This window comes from Hyla sarda, chromosome 9 (assembly GCF_029499605.1).
Source record: "Hyla sarda isolate aHylSar1 chromosome 9, aHylSar1.hap1, whole genome shotgun sequence".
NCBI classification, from domain to species: Eukaryota; Metazoa; Chordata; class Amphibia; order Anura; family Hylidae; genus Hyla; species Hyla sarda.
This window is the reverse complement of record NC_079197.1, coordinates 113,552-137,292: the sequence shown is the minus strand read 5'-3', so window position 1 is coordinate 137,292 and position 23,741 is coordinate 113,552. Positions and strand designations below refer to the sequence as shown.

At 50.8% G+C, this 23,741-nt stretch overlaps 3 protein-coding genes across 7 annotated transcripts in view; 1 reads left to right on the top strand and 2 right to left on the bottom strand.

The window, feature by feature from the left end:
- BRD3OS (BRD3 opposite strand) overlaps nucleotides 1–9,729 on the bottom strand; it is a 25,130-nt gene extending 15,401 nt beyond the window's left edge. The window contains exons 1-2 of the mRNA XM_056538567.1: nucleotides 9,416–9,729; nucleotides 1,343–1,560 (exon numbers count right to left, since the gene is read on the bottom strand). The gene's annotated coding sequence lies outside the window, so the exon portion shown is untranslated. The remainder of the gene's footprint in view (nucleotides 1–1,342; nucleotides 1,561–9,415) is intronic.
- Nucleotides 9,730–11,355: 1,626 nt separating this feature from the next.
- VAV2 (vav guanine nucleotide exchange factor 2) overlaps nucleotides 11,356–23,741 on the top strand; it is a gene marked incomplete at its 3' end in the record, with an annotated part of 122,489 nt that continues 110,103 nt past the window's right edge. For 3 of the 5 annotated variants that reach the window (XM_056538565.1, XM_056538564.1, XM_056538563.1), the window contains 1 exon segment: nucleotides 11,356–13,738. In XM_056538565.1, coding sequence (XP_056394540.1) covers nucleotides 13,535–13,738 — 204 coding nt within the window. 5 annotated transcript variants of the gene reach the window in all.
- LOC130290651 (uncharacterized) lies at nucleotides 11,370–12,709 on the bottom strand. Its single transcript, XM_056538566.1, has 2 exons — nucleotides 12,610–12,709; nucleotides 11,370–12,373 (listed from the first exon to the last, which is right to left on the bottom strand). The coding sequence occupies exon 2, from the start codon at nucleotides 12,369–12,371 to the stop codon at nucleotides 11,370–11,372; it is 1,002 nt and encodes a 333-aa protein (XP_056394541.1). The 5' UTR covers nucleotides 12,372–12,373; nucleotides 12,610–12,709.

The window sequence follows — 23,741 nt, the reverse complement described above, 5'->3', positions numbered from 1 at the left end:
AGTGTCTCCTCCTCTCTCCCGGTATATATATATATATCAGTGTCCTCCTCTCTCCTCCATCCCCGGTATATATATATCAGTGTCCTCCTCCTCCTCCCGGTATATAGATATATATCAGTGTCCTCCTCCTCCTCCCCGGTATATATATATCAGAGTCCTCCTCCTCCTCCCGGTATATTATATATCAGTGTCCTCCTCCTCCTCCCGGTGTATATATATATCAGTGTCCTCCTCCTCCTCCCCGGTAATATATATATATCAGTGTCCTCCTCCTCCCCCTCCCCGGTATATATATATCAGTGTCCTCCTCCTCCATCCCGGTATATATATATATCAGTGTCCTCCTCCTCCTCCCGGTATATATATAGCAGTGTCCTCCTCCTCCTCCCGGTATATATATATCAGTGTCCTCCTCTCCTTCCTCCCGGTATATATATATCAGGTCCTCCTCCTCCTCCCGGTATATATATATATCAGTGTCCTCCTCCTCCTCCCGGTATATATATATCAGTGTCCTCCTCCTCCTCCCGGTATATATATATCAGTGTCCTCCTCCTCTCCCGGTATATATATATATCAGTGTCCTCCTCCTCCTCCCGGTATATATATATCAGTGTCCTCCTCCTCCTCCGGTATATATATATATCAGTGTCCTCCTCCTCCTCTCTCCGGGTATATTATATATCAGTGTCCTCCTCCTCCCTCCCGGTATATATATATATCAGTGTCCTCCTCCTCCTCCCGGTATATATATATCAGTGTCCTCCTCCTCCTCCCGGTATATATATATCAGTGTCCTCCTCCTCCTCCCGGTATATATATATCAGTGTCCTCCTCCTCCTCCCGGTATAGTATATATCAGTGTCCTCCTCCTCCTCCGGTAGTCTATATATATCAGTGTCCTCCTCCTCCTCTCCCGGTATATATATATCAGTGTCCTCCTCCTCCTCCCGGTATATATATATCAGTGTCCTCCTCCTCCTCCCGGTATATATATATATCAGTGTCCTCCTCCTCCTCCCGGTATATATATATCAGTGTCCTCCTCCTCCTCCCGGTATATATATCAGTGTCCTCCTCCTCCTCCCGTATATATATCAGTGTCCTCCTCCTCCTCCCGGTATATATATATCAGTGTCCTCCTCCTCCTCCGGTATATATATATCAGTGTCCTCCTCCTCCTCCTCCTCCCGGCATATATATATCAGTGTCCTCCTCCTCCTCCCGGTATATATATATCAGTGTCCTCCTCCTCCTCCCGGTATATTATATATCAGTGTCCTCCTCCTCCTCCCGGTATATATATCCTTGTCTGACCCCCGGGCCCCCATCCGCCGCTAACCTGTCAATCATCCGCGCTCCCGCAGCCATGACAACGAAGCTCGTAACGCGCGGTGTCCTTATAATCGCTTCCCCAGGCACAGCGCACAGCAATAAGGTTCCGCCCGAGCACCAACCCGCTCCTCTATGTGGTCCCTTCTGCTCCTGGTGTTACCCTCTTGTGCTCCCGGAGGCCTGAACACTCTCGGGGGGAATAATACATACCGTACATTGGACTTCCTGTAAGATAATGAGTAAATATGTTTTTAAAGATCTTTTTTAAGATAATGTGTAAAGATATTTACATACCGCCGCACAGATATCCACATCACCCTGCGCAGCCGCCCCCATCACCCGCACAGCCACGCCCAGCACCCCGCGCAGCCGCCCCCATCACCCCGCGCAGCCGCCCCCATCACCCCGCGCAGCCGCCCCCATCACCCCGCGCAGCCGCCCCATCACCCCGCGCAGCCCGCCCCCATCACCCCGCGCAGCCGCCCCCATCACCCCGCGCAGCCGCCCCCATCACCCCGCGCAGCCGCCCCCATCACCCCGCACAGCCGCCCCCATCACCCCGCACAGCCGCCCCCATCACCCCGCACAGCCGCCCCCATCACCCCGCTCAGCCGCCCCCATCACCCCGCGCAGCCGCCCCCATCACCCCGCGCAGCCCCCCAATCACCCCGCGCAGCTGCCCCCGTCACCCCGCGCAGCCGCCCCCATCACCCCGCGCAGCCACCCCCATCACCCCCCGCAGCCGCCCCCGCACAGCCGACCCCATCACCCCGCGCAGCCACCCATCACCCCCGCACAGCCGCCCCATCACCCCGCACAGCCACCCCCATCACCCAACTCAGCCGCCCCATCACCCCGCACAGCCACCCCCATCACCCAACGCAGCACACCCCCTTTACCCCGTGCAGCCACCCCCATCACCCCGCGCAGCCGCCTCCATCACCCAACGCAGCCGCCCCATCACCCCGCGCAGCCGCCCCATCACCCCGCGCAGCCGCCCCATCACCCCGCACCAGCCGCCCCATCACCCTGCGCAGCCGCCCCATCACCCTGCGCAGCCGCCCCATCACCCCATGCAGCTGCCCCATCACCCCGCGCAGCTGCCCCATCACCCCGCACAGCCACCCCCCATCATCCCGCGCAGCCGCCCCATCACCCCGCACAGCCGCCCCATCACCCCTCACAGCCACCCCCATCACCCAACGCAGCCGCCCCATCACCCGTGCAGCACCCCCATCACCCCGTGCAGCCGCCCCATCACCCCGTGCAGCCGCCCCATCACCCCACACAGCAACCTCCATCACCCCGCGCAGCGGCCCCCATCACCCCGCGCAGCCGCCCCATCACCCCGCGCAGCCGCCCCATCACCCCACGCAGCCGCCCCATCACCCCACACAGCAACCCCCATCACCCCGCGCAGCTGCCCCCATCACCCCCGCGCAGCCGCCCCATCACCCCGTGCAGCCGCCCCCATCACCTCACACAGCCGCCCCATCACCCCACGCAGCCGCCCCATCACCCCACACAGCAACCCCCATCACCCCGCGCAGCCGCCCCCATCACCTCACACAGCCGTCCCCATCACCCCGTGCAGCCGCCCCCATCACCCCGTGCAGCCGCCCCCATCACTCCGCGCAGCCGCCCCATCACCCCACGCAGCTGCCCCATCACCCCGCGCAGCCACCCCCATCATCCCGCGCAGCCACCCCCCATCACCCCGCACAGCCGCCCCATCACCCCGCACAGCCGCCCCATCACCCCGCACAGCCGCCCCATCACCCCGTGCAGCCGCCCCATCACCCCGTGCAGCCGCCCCATCACCTCACACAGCGCCCCATCACCCCGTGCAGCCGCCCCATCACCCCGTGCAGTCGCCCCATCACCCAACGCAGCCGCCCCATCACCCCGTGCAGCCGCCCCATCACCCCGTGCAGCCGCCCCATCACCCCGTGCAGCCGCCCCATCACCCCACACAGCAACCCCCATCACCCCGCGCAGCCGCCCCCATCACCCCGTGCAGCCGCCCCATCACCCCGTGCAGCCGCCCCATCACCCCGTGCAGCCGCCCCATCACCCCGTGCAGCCGCCCCCATCACCTCACACAGCCGCCCCATCACCCCGTGCAGCCGCCCCATCACCCCGTGCAGTCGCCCCATCACCCAACGCAGCCGCCCCATCACCCCGTGCAGCCGCCCCATCACCCCGTGCAGCCGCCCCATCACCCCGTGCAGCCGCCCCATCACCCCACACAGCAACCCCCATCACCCCGCGCAGCCGCCCCCATCACCCCGTGCAGCCGCCCCATCACCCCGTGCAGCCGCCCCATCACCCCGTGCAGCCGCCCCATCACCCCGTGCAGCCGCCCCCATCACCTCACACAGCCGCCCCATCACCCCGTGCAGCCGCCCCATCACCCCGTGCAGTCGCCCCATCACCCAACGCAGCCGCCCCATCACCCCGTGCAGCCGCCCCATCACCCCGTGCAGCCGCCCCATCACCCCGTGCAGTCACTCCTATCACTTTTTTTTCTAATACTTCATGGAGCCTAAAATACGTCCTAATTTTCTTACAAAATGTGTTTTGGCGCCAACATGGTGTAAAATCTTCCTGCGCACTTTATTTTACAGCTGAAACATTGAAACCGCTTGTCCAAAAAAATGGTACAAAATCTGTTTGTACAACGAATCCCGTCTGGGTGCGTCCGCCATGATGGCCCCTGGACTGCGCCTCTGAGGAGCCAATAATAAATCGGATCAGACAATCTCTGAATGGGGGCGACATTTATTGTTCCGGATTCCTGAGCAGGAAGTCTCAAAGTTCAATGTTCAGAGCTGTCATGGCAGCCATATTAGTCATCACCCATCTTTCCTGGTATCAGAGAGCCGAGTAAGACTCCATGATGTGTATTACCTCTTTTCCATACAGATAAGACCATTATTAGTTGCACAGCTCCCCCCCTACACATGCACGCTCAAGTCCACTGAGTGTTCATGTGTTTTGCCCAATGATAGAATCTCTCGAAAAACAAAAAGACGGGGCAGATGAAGTCACCAGGACACCCAACTTTATATATGTCACTGTGCCTCCAGCTGTTGCTAAATTACAACCCCCAGCATGCCTGGACAGCCAACGGCTGTCCGGGCATGCTGGGAGTTGTAGTTTTGCAACAGAAGACTACTCTACTTCCTAGGTGGTGTAAGACAGTGAATGGCAAGCAGGGTGCCTCCAGCTGTTGCAAAACTACAACTCCCAGGGACCCCGGGCACTGAATAAGTGAGAACTTGTAAGGGCTATGACTGATCTTTGCCACTAGATGGCAGCAAATATGTAGTTTGGGAGAATTTTCTGTCTCTTTCCATCAGTTGTGGAACTACAAGTCCCCTCATGCCTTGAGAGCCGCAGGATGTGTGTGAATTAAAGGGGTTATCCTGGAAAAAACTTTTTTTTATATATCAACCGGCTCCAGAAAGTTAAAAAGATTTGTAAATTACTTCTATTAAAAAACCTTAATCCTTTCAGTACTTATGAGCTGCTGAAGTTGAGTTGTTCTTTTCTGTCTAAGTGCTCTCTGATGACACGTGTCTCGGGAACTGTCCAGAGTAGAAGCAAATCTCCATAGCAAACCTCATCTACTCTGTGCAGTTCCTGAGACAAGCAGAGGTGTCAGCAGAGAGCACTATGGCCAGACAGAAAAGAACAACTCAACTTCAGCAGCTGATAATTATTGAAAGGATTAAGATTTTTTAATAGAAGTTGATATATAAAAAAAAACAGTTTTTTCCTGGATAACCCCTTTAATTCACACACATCCTTCGGCTCTCAAGGCATGAGGGGACTTGTAGTTCCACAACTGATGGAAAGAGACAGAAAATTCTTCCAAACTACATATTTGCTGCCATCTAGTGGCAAAGATCAGTCATAGCCCTTACAAGTTCTCACTTATTCAGTGCCCGGGGTCCCTGGGAGTTGTAGTTTTGCAACAGCTGGAGGCACCCTGCTTGACATTCACTGTCTTACACCACCTAGGAAATAGAGTAGTCTTCTGTTGCAAAACTACAACTCCCAGCATGCCCGGACAGCCGTTGGCTGTCTGGGCATGCTGGGGGTTGTAGTTTTTTAACAGCTGGAGCTTTGACCCCCCCCACCTCTAGATTTAAAGGGGTACTCCGGTGAAAAACTTTATTTTTTTAAATCAATTGGTGCCAGAAAGTTAAACAGATTTGTAAATTACTTCTATTAAAAAAATCTTAATCCTTCCTGTACTTATAAGCTGCTGAATACTACAGTGGAAATTCTTTTCCGTTTGAAACACAGAGCTCTCTGCTGACATCACGAGCACAGTGCTCTCTGCTGACATCTCTGTCCATTTTAGGAAGTGTCCAAAGCAGCATATGTTTGCTATGGGGATTTCCTTTTACTCTGGACAGTTCCTAAAATGGACAGAGATGTCAGCAGAGAGCACTGTGCTCGTGATGTCAGCAGAGAGCTCTGTGTTTCAAACGGAAAAGAATTTCCACTGTAGTATTCAGCAGCTTATAAGTACAGGAAGGATTAAGATTTTTTTAATAGAAGTAATTTACAAATCTGTTTAACTGTCTGGCACCAGTTGAAGTTTTTCACCGGAGTTCCCCTTTAATGTGACCCCGAATGACGGTAATTATTCTGGCATCGTGTAGGTGCTATATCTACTCTTGGACACTAGATGGCAGTGAGTAGTAGGAGATTCCATTCACTGCAGGCTGCGGCTGTCCTGTGCATCTTAGTCAGCGACCCCCCAGGTCTGTGTCCCCTGTGATGCCTCATAGTCTGGGAATGAGCCCCGTCCTGCTACTTGTAGTCCGCCGGTCACCACGACTTCACCGCCATCGCTGATCCAACGTGTCATTTCCACAGGACGTCTTTTTTTTTTCTTTTTAAGTGAATGAGAGACGGATGGGTCTACGGTTTTTGGGATACGTTTTTTTTCTTGCATATAGCAAACCACACCTACTTTCCTTAGAACTTCAATAAAACAATTGCAACTTTATTGCAAGAAAGTGTTCATCAAAAAAAGTATACTTTTTTTTTCTTTCCAAAAACGGATGAAAGCGGACATTGTAAAACTGAACGCAGTAGAAGATTCTAGCACACGTTTGCATACAGTTTTGTCAGTTTTTACGGCATGCGCTATACTAAAAACTGGCGCAAAACGGTGATGTAAATGTCGCCTTAAAGGGGTACTCCGGTGAAAAACAATTTATTTTAAATCAACTGGTGCCAGAAAGTTCTACAGATTTGTAAATTACTTCTGTATAAAATCTTAACCCTTCCAGTGCGCATGTTCTGCTGGGGATCGCCCCTAGCAACAGACCACAAGCGCAGGATCTGCTCCCCTAATATAAAATGCACAACTGCATCTGGGGTTCAGCCCCTCCGGCCATCTGAGACCTCCTCTTGTTTAAATCTTATACTTGGAGATGTATAAACTCCACATTTAATGCCCCTTTATTACTATTATAGGCGGCAACATATCAGCCAACGGGCGGAGCTCATAGGCTCCTCCCATTATATGTGCCCAGCCGTACTGGAGGTAACAGAGGAGGCCGTCACACTGGAGGTAACTGGGAGGAGGCCGTCACACTGGAGGTAACTGGGAGGAGGCCGTCACACTGGAGGTAACTGGGAGGAGGCCGTCACACTGGAGGTAACTGGGAGGAGGCCGTCACACTGGAGGTAACTGGGAGGAGGCCGTCACACTGGAGGTAACTGGGAGGAGGCCGTCACACTGGAGGTAACTGGGAGGAGGCCGTCACACTGGAGGTAACTGGGAGGAGGCCGTCACACTGGAGGTAACTGGGAGGAGGCCGTCACACTGGAGGTAACTGGGAGGAGGCTGTCACACTGGAGGTAACTGGGAGGAGGCTGTCATGTCCTTTATATAAGGATATACTGGATAATGACTCCATTTTAACATCAGTTTGAGGGTCAGTCACATGTCACTGTTCACATCTACCACATTAGTGCATCTACATTCCTGTATTGTAACCTTTCAGTACTTATCAGCTGCTGTATGCTCCACAGGAAGTTGTGTAGTTCTTTCCAGTCTGACCACAGTGCTCTCTGCTGACACCTCTGTCCATGTCAGGAACTGTCCAGAGGAGGAGCAAATCCACAGAGCAAACCTCTCCTGCTCTGGACAGTTCCTGACATGGACAGAGGTGTCAGCAGAGAGCACTGTGGTCAGACTGGAAAGAACTACACAACTTCTTGTGGAGCATACAGCAGCTGATAGGTACTGGAAGCGTTAAGATTTTTTTAAATAGAAATAATTTACAAATTTGTTTAACTTTCTGCCACCAGTTGATTTCCAATAAATAGTTTTCCACCAGAGTACCCCTTTAACTCCTTAACGACGCAGGACGTATATTTACGTCCTGTGACGGCTCCTGCGATATAACGCGGGGTCATATCGGGTCGGTCCCGGCGGCCATCAACGGCCAGGACCCGCGGCTAATAAAGGATACTGATCGCGGTGATGCCCTGTATTAACCCTTCAGACACGGCGATCAAAGTTAAAGTGAAAGTATCCCGGCAGCTCAGTCGGGCTGTTCAGGACCGTTGTGATGAAATCGCAGGAAGGAGCAGTCAAGCGCCAATAACACTGATGAACGGCATGCCAGTGATCAGTGTAAAAGATGCAGTGTTATGGTCTCCTATGGGATAACAATGATCAGTGTGTGCAGTGTTATAGTCTCCTATGGGATAACAATGATCAGTGTGTGCAGTGTTATAGTCTCCTATGGGATAACAATGATCAGTGTGTGCAGTGTTATGTCTCCTATGGGATAACAATGATCAGTGTGTGCAGTGTTATAGTCTCCTATGGGATAACAATGATCAGTGTGTGCAGTGTTATAGTCTCCTATGGGATAATAATGATCAGTGTGTGCAGTGTTATAGTCTCCTATGGGATAACAATGATCAGTGTGTGCCGTGTTATGGTCTCCTATGGGATAACAATGATCAGTGTGTGCCGTGTTATGGTCTCCTATGGGATAACAATGATCAGTGTGTGCAGTGTTATGGTCTCCTATGGGATAACAATGATCAGTGTGTGCAGTGTTATGGTCTCCTATGGGATAACAATGATCAGTGTGTGCAGTGTTAGTCTCCTATGGGATAACAATGATCAGTGTGTGCAGTGTTATGGTCTCCTATGGGATAACAATGATCAGTGTGTGCAGTGTTAGTTTCCTATGGGATAACAATGATCAGTGTGTGCAGTGTTATGGTCTCCTATGGGATAACAATGACCAGTGTGTGCAGTGTTATAGTCTCCTATGGGATAATAATGATCAGTGTGTGCAGTGTTATGGTCTCCTATGGGATAACAATGATCAGTGTGTGCAGTGTTATGGTCTCCTATGGGAGAACAATGATCAGTGTGTGCAGTGTTATAGTCTCCTATGGGATAACAATGATCAGTGTGTGCAGTGTTATGGTCTCCTATGGGATAACAATGATCAGTGTGTGCAGTGTTATAGTCTCCTATAACATTGCAAAATTAAGTGTAAAAAAGTTAATAAAGGTCATTTAACCCTTTCCCTAATAAAAAAAACTGTGTAAATGAAAATATAAAAAAACATATGTGGTATCGCTGCGTGCATAAATATCCAAACTATAAAAATATATTGTTAATTAAACCGCATATTCATTGGCGTACGCGCAAAAAAAATATTCCAAAATAACATATTTTTGGTCACTTTTTATACCATAACATTTTTTATAAAAAGCTATCAAAAAGTCCGACCAATACAAATAGTACCGATAAAAGCTTCAGATCATGGCGGAAAAAATGAGCCCTCATACCGCCCGGTACGCGGAGAAATAAAGTTACAGGGGTCAGAAGACGACAATTTTATACGTATTCATTGTCCTGCATGTAGTTATGATATTTTCCAGAAGACAAATCCAACCTATATAATTCGGGGATCAATATAACCGTATGGACCTACAGAATAAAGAGAAGGGGGCATTTATACCGAAAAACGTACTGCGTAGAAACGGAAGCCCCCAAAAATTACAAAATGGCGTTCCTTACATTTTGTCGCACAATGATTTTTTATTCCATTTCGCTGTAGATTTTTGGGTAAAATGACTAATGTGACTGCAAAGTAGAATTGGTGGCGCAAAAAATAAGCATCAAATGGAATTTATGTCCAAAATTGAAAGCGTTCTGATTTTTAGATGGTATTGAGGAAAAACCGAAAATGAAAAAACTGAAAAACCCTGCGTCCTTAAGGGGTTAATGCTGTGGCTTATCAGTTATTAGAGGGAAGATATTCTCCTGCACACAGGTGAGGCCTGTCCCCGGTATCCGGGCCCCTGTGGCCCCTCGTTCTATGACCGGTTCCTCCGCACTGATGATGACGTCACGAGGAGATCCGTTATTACAGAAGATAATCTGACGCCTCCGCTCTAGCTCCTCCCCTCGGCCCCGCCTTTTCCTCGCTTTGCTCGAACTCCTCCCCCTGTCCGCCCTCTATCTGTCCCCCCTCCCCCTGGGCGCGCTCTGGTGGTTCCGCGTGGACGCGCATTGAATCAGTGCCGAGAGCTCCTGGAGGAGAAGGAGCGGAGAGGAGGAGGAGGAGGCCCGGACCGGACACCGCGAGCAGCATGAGGGCACCGGGAGCCGACAATAGGCCGCACTAGAGAGCCGAGGAGCGGACACCGGAGCCGTACACTGGAGCTCCCCCCGGGCGGCGCCCATACTGCACCCCGATACATAGCACCCATAATATACTGCACCCCGATACATAGCACCCATAATATACTGCACCCCGATACATAGCACCCATAATATACTGCACCCCGACACATAGCACCCATAATACATAGCACCCATAAAATACTGCACCCCAACACATAGCACCCATAATATACTGCACCCCGATACATAGCACCCATAATATACTGCACCCCGATACATAGTTCCCATAATATACTGCACCCCGACACATAGCACCCATAATATACTGCACCCCGACACACAGCACCCATAATATACTGCACCCCGATACATAGCACCCATAATATACTGCACCCCGATACATAGCACCCATAATATACTGCACCCCGACACATAGCACCCATAATATACTGCACCCCGACACATAGCACCCATAATATACTGCACCCCAACACATAGCACCCATAATATACTGCACCCCGATACATAGCACCCATAATACATAGCACCCATAAAATACTGCACCCTGATACATAGCACCCATAATACATAGCACCCATAATATACTGCACCCCAACACATAGCACCCATAATACATAGCACCCATAAAATACTGCACCCTGATACATAGCACCCATAATACATAGCACCCATAATATACTGCACCCCGACACATAGCACCCATAATATACTGCACCCCGACACATAGCACCCATAATATACTGCACCCCAACACATAGCACCCATAATATACTGCACCCCGATACATAGCACCCATAATACATAGCACCCATAAAATACTGCACCCTGATACATAGCACCCATAATACATAGCACCCATAATATACTGCACCCCAACACATAGCACCCATAATACATAGCACCCATAAAATACTGCACCCTGATACATAGCACCCATAATACATAGCACCCATAATATACTGCACCCCGACACATAGCACCCATAAAATACTGCACCCCGATACATAGCACCCATAATACATAGCACCCATAATATACTGCACCCCGATACATAGCACCCATAATACATAGCACCCATAATATACTGCACCTCAACACATAGCACCCATAATACATAGCACCCATAATATACTGCACCTCAACACATAGCACCCATAATACACTGCACCCCAACACATAGCACCCATAATACATAACACCCATAATATACTGCACCCCAATACATAGCACCTCGATACATAGCACCCAAATACACTGCACCCCCATATATAGGACCCATAATACACTGCACCCCAACACATAGCACCCATAATACACTGCACTCTTATACATAGGACCCATAATACACTGCACCCCAACACATAGGACCCATAATACACTGCACCCTTATACATAGGACCCATAATACATTGCACCCCGATACATAGGACCCATAATACACTGCACCCCAACACATAGCACCCATAATACACTGCACTCTTATACATAGGACCCATAATACACTGCACCCCAACACATAGGACCCATAATACATAGCACCCATAATATACTGCACCCCAACACATAGCACCCATAATACATAGCACCCATAATATACTGCACCCCAACACATAGCACCCATAATACATAGCACCCATAATACACTGCACCCCGATACATAGGAACCATAATACATAGCACCCACAATATACTGCACCCCAACACATAGCACCCATAATATACTGCACCCATAATACATAGCACCCATAATACACTGCACCCCGATACATAGCACCCATAATACACAGCACTCCGATACATAGCACCCATAATACACTGCACCCCGATACATAGGAACTATAATACACTGCACCCCAACACATAGCACCCATAATACACTGCACCCCAATACATAGCACCCATAATACACTGCACCCCAACACAGCACCCATAATACATAGCACCCCGATACATAGGAACCATAATACACTGCACCCTGATACATAGGAACTATAATACACTGCACCCCAACACATAGCACCCATAATACATAGCACCCCGCTACATAGGAACTATAATACACTGCACCCATAATAAATAGCACCCCGATACATAGCACCCATGATACACTGCACCCCGATACATAGCACCCATGATACACTGCACCCCAACACATAGCACCCATAATACATTGCACCCCAACACATAGCACCCATAATACATTGCACCCCAACACATAGCACCCATAATACATTGCACCCCAACACACAGCACCCATTATATACTGCACCCCAACACATAGCACCCATAATACACTGCACCCATAATATACTGCACCCCAACACATAGCACCCATAATACAAAGCACCCATAATATACTGCACCCATAATATACTGCACCCATAATATACTGCACCCATAACACAAAGCACCCATAATATACTGCACCCATAATACACTGCACCCATAATATACTGCACCCAACACATAGCACCCATAATATACTGCACCCCGATACATAGCACCCATAATACACTGCACCCATAATAAAAAGCACCCATAATATACTGCACCCCAACACATAGGACCCTAATACATAGCACCCACAATACATAGCACCCATAATACACTGCACCCACAATAGATAGGACCCACTGCACCCCAATACACCTCATAGACCCACAGGTACACTGCACCCCAATATAAACTGCACCCCAATATAAACTGCACCCCAATACACCTCATAGACCCCCAGGTACACTGCACCCCTATATACACTGCACCCCTATATACACTGCACCCCAATATACACCACACCCCAATACACCTCATAGACCCCCAGGTACACTGCACCCCAATATACACTGCACCCCAATATACACTGCACCTCAATATACACTGCACCCCAATATACACCACACCCCAATACACCTCATAGACCCCCAGGTACACTGCACCCCAATATACACTGCACCCCAATATACACTGCACCCCAATATAAACTGCACCCCAATACACCTCATAGACCCCCAGTTACACTGCACCCCTATATACACTGCACCCCAATATACACTGCACCCCAATATAAACTGCACCCCAATACACCTCATAGACCCCCAGTTACACTGCACCCCTATATACACTGCACCCCAATATACACCACACCCCAATACACCTCATAGACCCCCAGGTACACTGCACCCCAATATACACTGCACCCCAATATAAACTGCACCCCAATACACCTCATAGACCCCCAGGTACACTGCACCCCTATATACACTGCACCCCAATATACACCACACCCCAATACACCTCATAGACCCCCAGGTACACTGCACCCCTATATATTCTGCACCCCAAATATACACTGCACCTCATTGACCGCCCCAATTCACCCTGCCCCCCACATACCTATCCCAGTACCCTCTGCCCGGTGGGTGCCATGAGGTGCCCGGCTCCCATGTGATCCGCCGCCGCCGCCGCTCTTGGGGGTCTTGCTCTGCCAGCATGGAGGAGTGGAGGCAGTGCGGCCGCTGGCTGATAGACTGTAAGGTGCTGCCCCCCGATCACCGGGTGGTGTGGCCCTCTGCGGTGGTCTTTGATTTGGCGCAGGCTCTCCGCGATGGCGTCCTGCTGTGCCAGCTGCTCCATAACCTGTCACCGGGATCCATAGACCTCAAGGACATAAACTTCAGGCCTCAGATGTCACAGGTACGGCGGGGGAGGGGTCCCCGGGGGTTCGTGTCTTTGTGTCCTCCGGCCACATGGTCTCGGCCCCTCCTGTCCTCTCCACATTTATCTTTTTTTTTTTGTCCCTTTCGGTTGAGGTAGCGTCCGCGCCATTCATCATCCGGAGCTGGGAACGCTGTGGGGTGGAATGGGTTAATAGTGACTGTGCTTCTGATTTGTGTTCGGCAGGCGAGGGGTTAACACAAGTTTTGCCGCATGTCACATGATGTGATGTCGCAGACTTGACACAGTATGGCGCTGGTGTCGGCCAGATGTTCCTCTTCACCAAACTGTCATGTGACGCGCGCCGGACGCACCTGTAGGAATGAAATACAGCGTGACGGAATAATATTGTCGCCTCCCATATACGGTCGTGATCGCCCGCCGCCGCCATACTCCGTCCCCATGTGGTGATGTCACTTATGGCGCTCGTCAGTATTGTCCTGATGACTGAAGTTGTTCTTGGCATGTGCCGCGATTTGTCCGGTGGGTGACATTTTTTTGGGGGGTCAATGTTGCATCCGTCCGTGGTCAGCGCTGACCAGACAAGATGGTGACAGAATATCGGAGAAAATTACGGAATAGTACGGAAAATGGGGGAAATGATTAAACTGGAGCGGTCGCCTATAACGACCAATCAGATTCCAGCTTTCCAGTCTGAACCATAAAAGCTGCGATGTGATTGGTTGCTATGGGCGATTCAGGGCTCTAGAAATGCTGAGTGGCCGCCATATTGGTTGTGGCCCAGTTTTCCATCTCCCTGATCATGTGACTTCACTATTGCGCACCTGTTACTTCTTCCTGACGGGTTTGGTGGTGATTGTGGTGGCGGCCGGTGAGATTGCGTCGGATTAATGTGACGACTCTGCTTTTTCTTGGTCATCACCATAATACTGTTAAGACACACGGCTTTAATAACTTTGGCGCTTTGGCGGACTCATCCTGTGTGGCAGATTTCCTACACGCGGCCGCTGTGTCTTATTATATAGGATATTATATTATATTGCGACAATTTGCAAAAGTCTGACACAAAACCGTAAAACTGCGCAAATTAGCCGAGAGAAATCCTTTGCGATCTGCCATCGTGAAAACTTGCACGCAAAAACACTGCGACAAAATTCTACAGCACCTGCAAGAAAACCCTTTCACCCTTCCAAATCCTTTTATAACCCCCCACCCCCCTCTCGTCCGGCTACAGGGGTAATAGAGATGAACCATTCAGGAGTCCGGGAAAGCTGGGTGATGGCTCCCATGGCGGCTGTATTGGCGGTCCTCGCTTTCCTTATGTCGTTGCTTTTTGTCTTTGCTCAATTCTTGTTGATTCATGTAGATCAGTGGTCTTCAACCTGCGGACCTCCAGATGTTGCAAAACTACAACACCCAGCATGCCCTTCTGGAGGTCCGCAGGTTGAAGACCACTGATGTAGATGATATAATTTGTTTTTTACCCTGAGACAGACTGATACATTGTAACAAACTGTCAGGAGGTTTTTTGGATTGTTTGCACTGATACAGTGTAACGAACCCTCAGCTGTGGGCAGGAGGAGGTCTCTGGACCATGAGGAGAGATCTGGGAAATGTTGAAGCACAAACTTAGTCTGAAGGCTGCGGAACTTCTTGTTACTCTGAAGCCTCATTTTGGGAAGATTTGTGTTAGCGCACAAAATGATGCTGCCCAATATACGCCTAAGGCCCCTTTACACGACAGGTATCATCCTGTAAAAACCTCCGTTATTACTCCTGGCAAAAAGTCCTGAAAACTGCATTCATGTCAATGGGATTTTTTGACCATCCTTTTGCATCAGGTATGTCCGTTTTTACTAATGTCTGTTTTTTGCTGGCACAAAAGACGGTGCGCGCACTAATTTATAGTCTCAAAAGACGGTGCGCGCACTAATTTATAATCTCAAAAGACGGTGCGCGCACTAATTTATAATCTCAAAAGACGGTGCGCGCACTAATTTATAGTCTCAAAAGACGGTGCGCGCACTAATTTATAGTCTCAAAAGACGGTGCGCGCACTAATTTATAGTCTCAAAAGACGGTGCGCGCACTAATTTATAGTCTCAAAAGACGGTGCGCGCACTAATTTATAATCTCAAAAGACGGTGCGCGCACCAATTTATAGTCTCAAAAGACGGTGCGCGCACCAATTTATAGTCTCAAAAGACGGTGCGCGCACTAATTTATAGTCTCAAAAGACGGTGCGCGCACTAATTTATAATCTCAAAAGACGGTGCGCGCACCAATTTATAGTCTCAAAAGACGGTGCGCGCACCAATTTATAGTCTCAAAAGACGGTGCGCGCACCAATTTATAGTCTCAAAAGACGGTGCGCGCACTAATTTATAATCTCAAAAGACGGTGCGCGCACTAATTTATAGTCTGGCAAAAAAATGGGTAAAAACCGGACATTAAAACTTTAACACTGAAGTCTATGGGAACCGGATAAAAAAAAAAAGTGTTATCGGTTATTGTCAGTTTTTTTAACATCTGTTTTTTTGTACTGAGCATGCTCAGTATAGCTTTACAAAAAAGGGTTAAAAACCAGATATAAAAAAAAAAAACAGATGTAACTTGTGATAACGGATGAACAACATCAGGTTTTTAAAGAAAAAACCTATTCATAATAACATATAATGGTCATCAGTTATGATCCGTTATGACCAGTTATGATCCGTTATGACCAGTTATGATCCGTTATGACCAGTTATGATCCGTTATGACCAGTTATGATCAGTTATTATCCGTTATGACCAGTTATGATCCGTTATGACCAGTTATGATCCGTTATGACCAGTTATGATCCGTTATGACCAGTTATGACCAGTTATCATCCGTTATGACCAGTTATCATCCGTTATGACCAGTTATCACCCGTTATGACCAGTTTTCACCCGTTATGATCCGTTATGACCAGTTATCATCCGTTATGACCAGTTATCATCCGTTATGACCAGTTATCATCCGTTATGACCAGTTATCATCCGTTATGACCAGTTATGACCAGTTATCATCCGTTATGACCAGTTATCACCCGTTATGACCAGTTATCACCCGTTATGACCAGTTATCACCCGTTATGACCAGTTATCACCCGTTATGACCAGTTATCACCCGTTATGACCAGTTATCATCCGTTATGACCAGTTTTTGAATCCGTTTTTTTTTCCATCCGTTATTGTAAAATAACGGCAGTAAAAAAGCAGGATGATACCCGTAGTGTGAAGGGGACCTTACACTGCTTCGACTGATACAGAGGAGCAGCCACATGATGCCGCTGATCTCCACTTGTTCCTGGTAGGAGGTCGTGCCACCCCCGTGCCGTTCTCTTGAGGATTCTAGCAGACGATCACAGAGTCGCCATTCACACTTTGATTTGACGCAGCGCCGTTTCAGAGTTTTGTTTTTTTTCTACAATTTTTTTTCTTTGATGTAAAACCTGAGAAAAGCTGTGAATGTAAATGTCATGTTCTGAGGTGAAGCTGAACGAGCCGCCAAATCACCAGCGAGGTACGAGATACAACCATCTGCAAAGCGCAGATACAGCGAAACCAGACGGGGATACCCGGCCAATAATGGGGGGTTCTGTTATCATCTATGCAATCCACGGGTGGCTGAAGGACACGCTGACGCTTGGGGTCCCGGACGCTGAGGGGCTGAGGCTTGGGGTCCCTGGGGCTGAGGCTTGGGGTCCTGGACGCTGACGCTTGGGGTCTCGGACAGTGAGGCGCTGACGCTTGGGGTCCCGGACACTGAGGGGCTGAGGCTTGGGGTCCCTGGGGCTGAGGCTTGGGGTCCCGGGGCTGAGGCTTGGGGTCCCGGACAGTGAGGCGCTGATGCTTGGGGTCCCAGACAGTGAGGTGCTGACGCTTGGGGTCCCGGACACTGACACTTGGGGTACCAGATGCTGATGCTTGGAGTCCCGGACAGTGAGGCGCTGACGCTTGGGGTCCCGGACAGTGAGGCGATGACGCTTGGGGTCCCAGACGCTGACACTTGGGGTCCCAGATGCTGACGCTTGGGGTCCTGGGGGCTGAGGCTTGGGGGGCTGAGGCTTGGGGTCCCGGACGCTGACACTTGGGGTCCCGGACAGTGAGGCGCTGACGCTTGGGGTCCCGGACACTGACACTTGGGGTACCAGATGCTGACGCTTGAGGTCCCGGACGTGACGTGCCAGCAGTGCTGCTTTTGGTGTCTTGGAATGTGGGCGCCATGCTGTGATTTTGGTATCCGGTAATCGATCGCGTTGGTTTGTGCAGTGATTGATGCAGTCGGGATCCCATTAATGGCCGCTCCTCTATTCGCTGTTTATTTTTGGATTTGACTGATTTATCAGGAATCATGTGCGGGTAACCGGTGAGTTCCTCGTGGTGACACTTGGAGAGAATCCACCGCTGGTGGAGCCGCGGACGATCGGAGGTTAATTACTGATCAAAGCATCTGGTGCCGGGGAAAGCGGCTTAGACCAGACATCGATACAGAGAAAGTCATTAACTGGTCATGTCAAGTGGAATTATTCCCCAAATCCGATAAACTGCAGCCGGCGTCCCGGAGGGCGTGGGAGTGGCCATGAGATCTTATTACAGGTTTATTTTGGAGAGATGTCTTTGGTCACGACATAAAAGTGTGATAAAATAACTGGAAATGTCATTATTGCACCTGGTCGGAAGCGTACGGGGGGGGGGGGGGGGGGGGTCAATGTGGAGGAGAAGAGATGTGAAGAGCGCCATTCTGTTCAGCCTGAGCCTCCGGGTTCATGAATAAACTGCAAGACTGACACAGGAGGGCGATAATCGGGTAAAGATGGCGTCCGTCACCTCTCCTCACAGGTAATGATGGCGTCCGTCACCTCTCCTCACAGGTAATGATGGCGTCCGTCACCTCTCCTCACAGGTAATGATGGCGTCCGTCACCTCTCCTCACAGGTAATGATGGCGTCCGTCACCTCTCCTCACAGGTAATGATGGCGTCCGTCACCTCTCCTCACAGGTAATGATGGCGTCCGTCACCTCTCCTCACAGGTAATGATGGCGTCCGTCACCTCTCCTCACAGGTAATGATGGCGTCCGTCACCTCTCCAAACAGGTAATGATGGCGTCCGTCACCTCTCCAGACAGGTAATGATGGCGTCCGTCACCTCTCCTCGGCGGGTAATGATGGCGTCCGTCACCTCTCCTCGGCGGGTAATGATGGCGTCCGTCACCTCTACTCGGCGGGTAATGATGGCGTCCGTCACCTCTACTCGGCGGGTAATGATGGCGTCCGTCACCTCTACTCGGCGGGTAATGATGGCGTCCGTCACCTCTACTCGGCGGGTAATGATGGCGTCCGTCACCTCTACTCGGCGGGTAATGATGGCGTCCGTCACCTCTACTCGGCGGGTAATGATGGCGTCCGTCACCTCTACTCGGCGGGTAATGATGGCGTCCGTCACCTCTACTCGGCGGGTAATGATGGCGTCCGTCACCTCTACTCGGCGGGTAATGATGGCGTCCGTCACCTCTACTCGGCGGGTAATGATGGCGTCCGTCACCTCTACTCGGCGGGTAATGATGGCGTCCGTCACCTCTACTCGGCGGGTAATGATGGCGTCCGTCACCTCTACTCGGCGGGTAATGATGGCGTCCGTCACCTCTACTCGGCGGGTAATGATGGCGTCCGTCACCTCTACTCGGCGGGTAATGATGGCGTCCGTCACCTCTACTCGGCGGGTAATGATGGCGTCCGTCACCTCTACTCGGCGGGTAATGATGGCGTCCGTCACCTCTACTCGGCGGGTAATGATGGCGTCCGTCACCTCTACTCGGCGGGTAATGATGGCGTCCGTCACCTCTACTCGGCGGGTAATGATGGCGTCCGTCACCTCTACTCGGCGGGTAATGATGGCGTCCGTCACCTCTACTCGGCGGGTAATGATGGCGTCCGTCACCTCTACTCAGCAGGTTCTCCCCACGTTGCTGCTTCTGGTGCGGTGATTGATTTTCGCCTCCAGCTGCTGAATCAGGAGATGATAATCAATACCAGAGATGAATTGAAGTTTCCAGTCATGTGACTTCTTTGATGGTTCTTTATCTTCATACGCGCTGGATTGTCCTGTCTCCTCCTGGCGCCATCTTTACATCGTGTCTCGTTCGGTTATGGGTGAAGGTGTGGGATGGAATCGCCTCCCATGTGCTGCTTATTTGGTGTTTTTTTTCGTGGCTTTCTGTTGCTGCCAGGACTGGGTATTGTGGCGTTTTCTTCAGTTCCCAGATTTGGCGCTGGATTATTGGACTCTGTATGGCGAGGGCTGTAGCAGTAACAGGTGAGCGCCCGCTCAGATTTTCTGTGGACTTCACACCAATAACACGTTATACTGCACATAATGATGGTTGTTGGCGCAGAGAGATTTTCCTCTTGTTGTGGACAGGCTACAGCGGGCGGGGGCCCTGTGCCCTATGGTGGGGGACAGAGCGGGCGTCCAGTTGGGGAATCATTTCTGATAGGACAATGACAGCCGTGATCAACACAGGGACTGTGAGTTGGGGTACAGGATGAGGAGGACACTTGGGGCACAGGATGAGGAGGACACTTGGGGCACAGGATGAGGAGGACACTTGGGGCACAGGATGAGGACACTTGGGGCACAGGATGAGGACACTTGGGGCACAGGATGAGGACACTTGGGGCACAGGATGAGGACACTTGGGGCACAGGATGAGGACACTCGGGGGACAGGCTGGTGACACTCGGGGGACAGGCTGGTGACACTCGGGGGACAGGCTGGTGACACTCGGGGGACAGGCTGGTGACACTCGGGGGACAGGATGGTGACACGCTGACACTCGGGGGACAGGATGGTGACACGCTGACACTCGGGGGACAGGATGGTGACACGCTGACACTCGGGGGACAGGATGGTGACACGCTGACACTCGGGGTGCTGGCAGTGTGGCTGTCTCTCTCTCTTCTCGGGGGATTATCCGGATGGGGATTACTCTCTGGACTCGTGCGCAGTCAGTGCGCGGCTTTCGCTGTCTGGCAGCGGATTACGGTCATGTGACCGGCTACATAGATTATTGATGATTTGGCGCTGTCCCAAGTGTCATCTTTCCCCGGAGGGTCACACAATGGCGGTCGGACTTATCTGTGTCCTAGATTCTCCCCTCAGATCCCGTCAGGTGGTGTTGTACCGGGATGGGGGCTGTTGATAACTGTAATGGTGTCTCCTGAGCGCTCTCGGCCTCTGTTTAGATTGTCGGCTCAGGGTCCTCGTGTGTTATCCGGTCACGGACTTGGTCAGGCTGTTTATCTGTTACACTTCCGCAGCCTCTCCATGGTCTCCTAGCAACTGGCGCGGCTGTGATGGCGTCCTGATGTGTCGGAGCGTGGTGACTGATCGCCGGGATGACTGCAGATCTGGGCAATGAGCCAGGAAACAAGGATCTCGGCCAAGTCTGCTGCGTGGGCCTCCCCCGAAACTGCGCCGTCCGGGAAGCTGAGGATCTGCCGGGCGGAGGCTGCTGGCTGCCCGGAATTCCCAGGATTCCTTTTTGGTATCCCAAATCCCTCGAGTGCGACATTGCGTCCCACAACCGCCACCAGGACTGTCCGCTGTTATAGGTAAAGGTCGATCATCTGCAGAAATGGCGCCAGGAGAATTTGTACGAGAACATGTTAACGTCTGCGTTCCTTCTTGAACTTTGTCGCCGCGGTTTTAAGTTTGCGACTGGACTTTTGCAGTCCTTATATGGTTCAATAAAGGCGCTCGGACACAGTTTTGTAAATGTGAAGAATCCACTGCACAGCGACACCAGGCACTTTTTTTTTTCCATTTCCAGATTTGCCGCTGAAGCTTCTCTACCTGTAAAGATGAATAATTTCCCGGTGGCTGCGAAGACAGAGATCGTGTTTATGGTGCTGGGTAAAGGTCGCGGAGTTCTCATCACTCACATATTTTCTGAGCTCTTCCTGTTCAACTGGTTACAGAGGAGAATCCTTCCATATATGTCACCAAACGAATACCTGATAAAGCAGCCACTGTACACTCCTCTCCTGAAATACTCTGTACTGCTGTGGACCCTGCTCCTCCACTATATAACTCTCACCCTGTGACCTCCACATGATCAGCACACTCCTCTCCTGAAATACTCTGTACTGCTGTGGACCCTGCTCCTCCACTATATAACTCTCATCCTGTGACCTCCCACATGATCAGAACACTCCTCTCCTGAAATACTCTGTACTGCTGTGGACCCTGCTCCTCCACTTTATAACTCTCACCCTGTACCCTCCACATGATCAGTACACTCCTCTCCTGTATACTCTGTACTGCTGTGGACCCTGCTCCTCAACTATATAACTCTCACCCTGTACCCTCCACATGATCAGTACACTCCTCTCCTGTATACTCTGTACTGCTGTGGACCCTGCTCCTCAACTATATAACTCTCACCCTGTACCCTCCACATGATCAGCACACTCCTCTCCTGAAATACTCTGTACTGCTGTGGACCCTGCTCCTCCACTATATAACTCTCATCCTGTGACCTCCCACATGATCAGCACACTCCTCTCCTGAAATACTCTGTACTGCTGTGGACCCTGCTCCTCCACTATATACCCCTCACCCTGTGACCTCCACATGATCAGCACACTCCTCTCCTGAAATACTCTGTACTGCTGTGGACCCTGCTCCTCCACTATATACCCCTCACCCTGTGATCTCCACATGATCAGCACACTTCTCTCCTAAAATACTCTGTACTGCTGTGGACCCTGCTCCTCCACTATATAACTCTCATCCTGTGACCTCCCACATGATCAGCACACGCCTCTCCTGAAATACTCTGTACTGCTGTGGACCCTGCTCCTCCACTATATACCCCTCACCCTGTGACCTCCACATGATCAGCACACGCCTCTCCTGAAATACTCTGTACTGCTGTGGACCCTGCTCCTCCACTATATAACTTTCATCCTGTGACCTCCCACATGATCAGCACACTCCTCTCCTGAAATACTCTGTACTGCTGTGGACCCTGCTCCTCCACTATATACCCCTCACCCTGTGACCTCCACATGATCAGCACACTCCTCTCCTGAAATACTCTGTACTGCTGTGGACCCTGCTCCTCCACTATATACCCCTCACCCTGTGACCTTTACATGATCATTACACTCCTCTCCTGAAATACTCTGTACTGCTGTGGACCCTGCTCCTCCACTATATAACTCCTCCTGTGACCTCCACATGATCAGTACACTCCTCTCCTGAAATACTCTGTACTGCTGTGGACCCTACTCCTCCACTATATAACTCTCACCCTGTGACCTCCACATGATCAGCACACTCCTCTCCTGAAATACTCTGTACTGCTGTGGACCCTGCTCCTCCACTATAAAACTCTCACCCTGTGACCTCCACATGATCAGCACACTCCTCTCCTGAAATACTCTGTACTGCTGTGGACCCTGCTCCTCCACTATAAAACTCTCACCCTGTGACCTCCACATGATCAGCACACTCCTCTCCTGTATACTCTGTACTGCTGTAGACTGTGCTCCTCTACTATATAACTCTCACCCTGTGACCTCCACATGATCAGCACACTCCTCTCCTGAAATACTCTGTACTGCTGTGGACCCTGCTCCTCCACTATATAACTCTCACCCTGTGACCTCCCACATAATCAGCACACTCCTCTCCTGTATACTCTGTACTGCTGTAGACTGTGCTCCTCTACTATATAACTCTCACCCTGTAACCTCCACATGATCAGCACACTCCTCTCCTGTATACTCTGTACTGCTGTAGACTGTGCTCCTCTACTATATAACTCTCACCCTGTAACCTCCACATGATCAGTACACTCCTCTCCTGTATACTCTGTACTGCTGTGGACCCTGCTCCTCCACTTTGTACCTTTTTTTTATCTTTGTTGTGACTTGTTTATATTCCCCTCCCCCCTACAGATTCCCCAGTTTATTCCGCTCCCGTCCT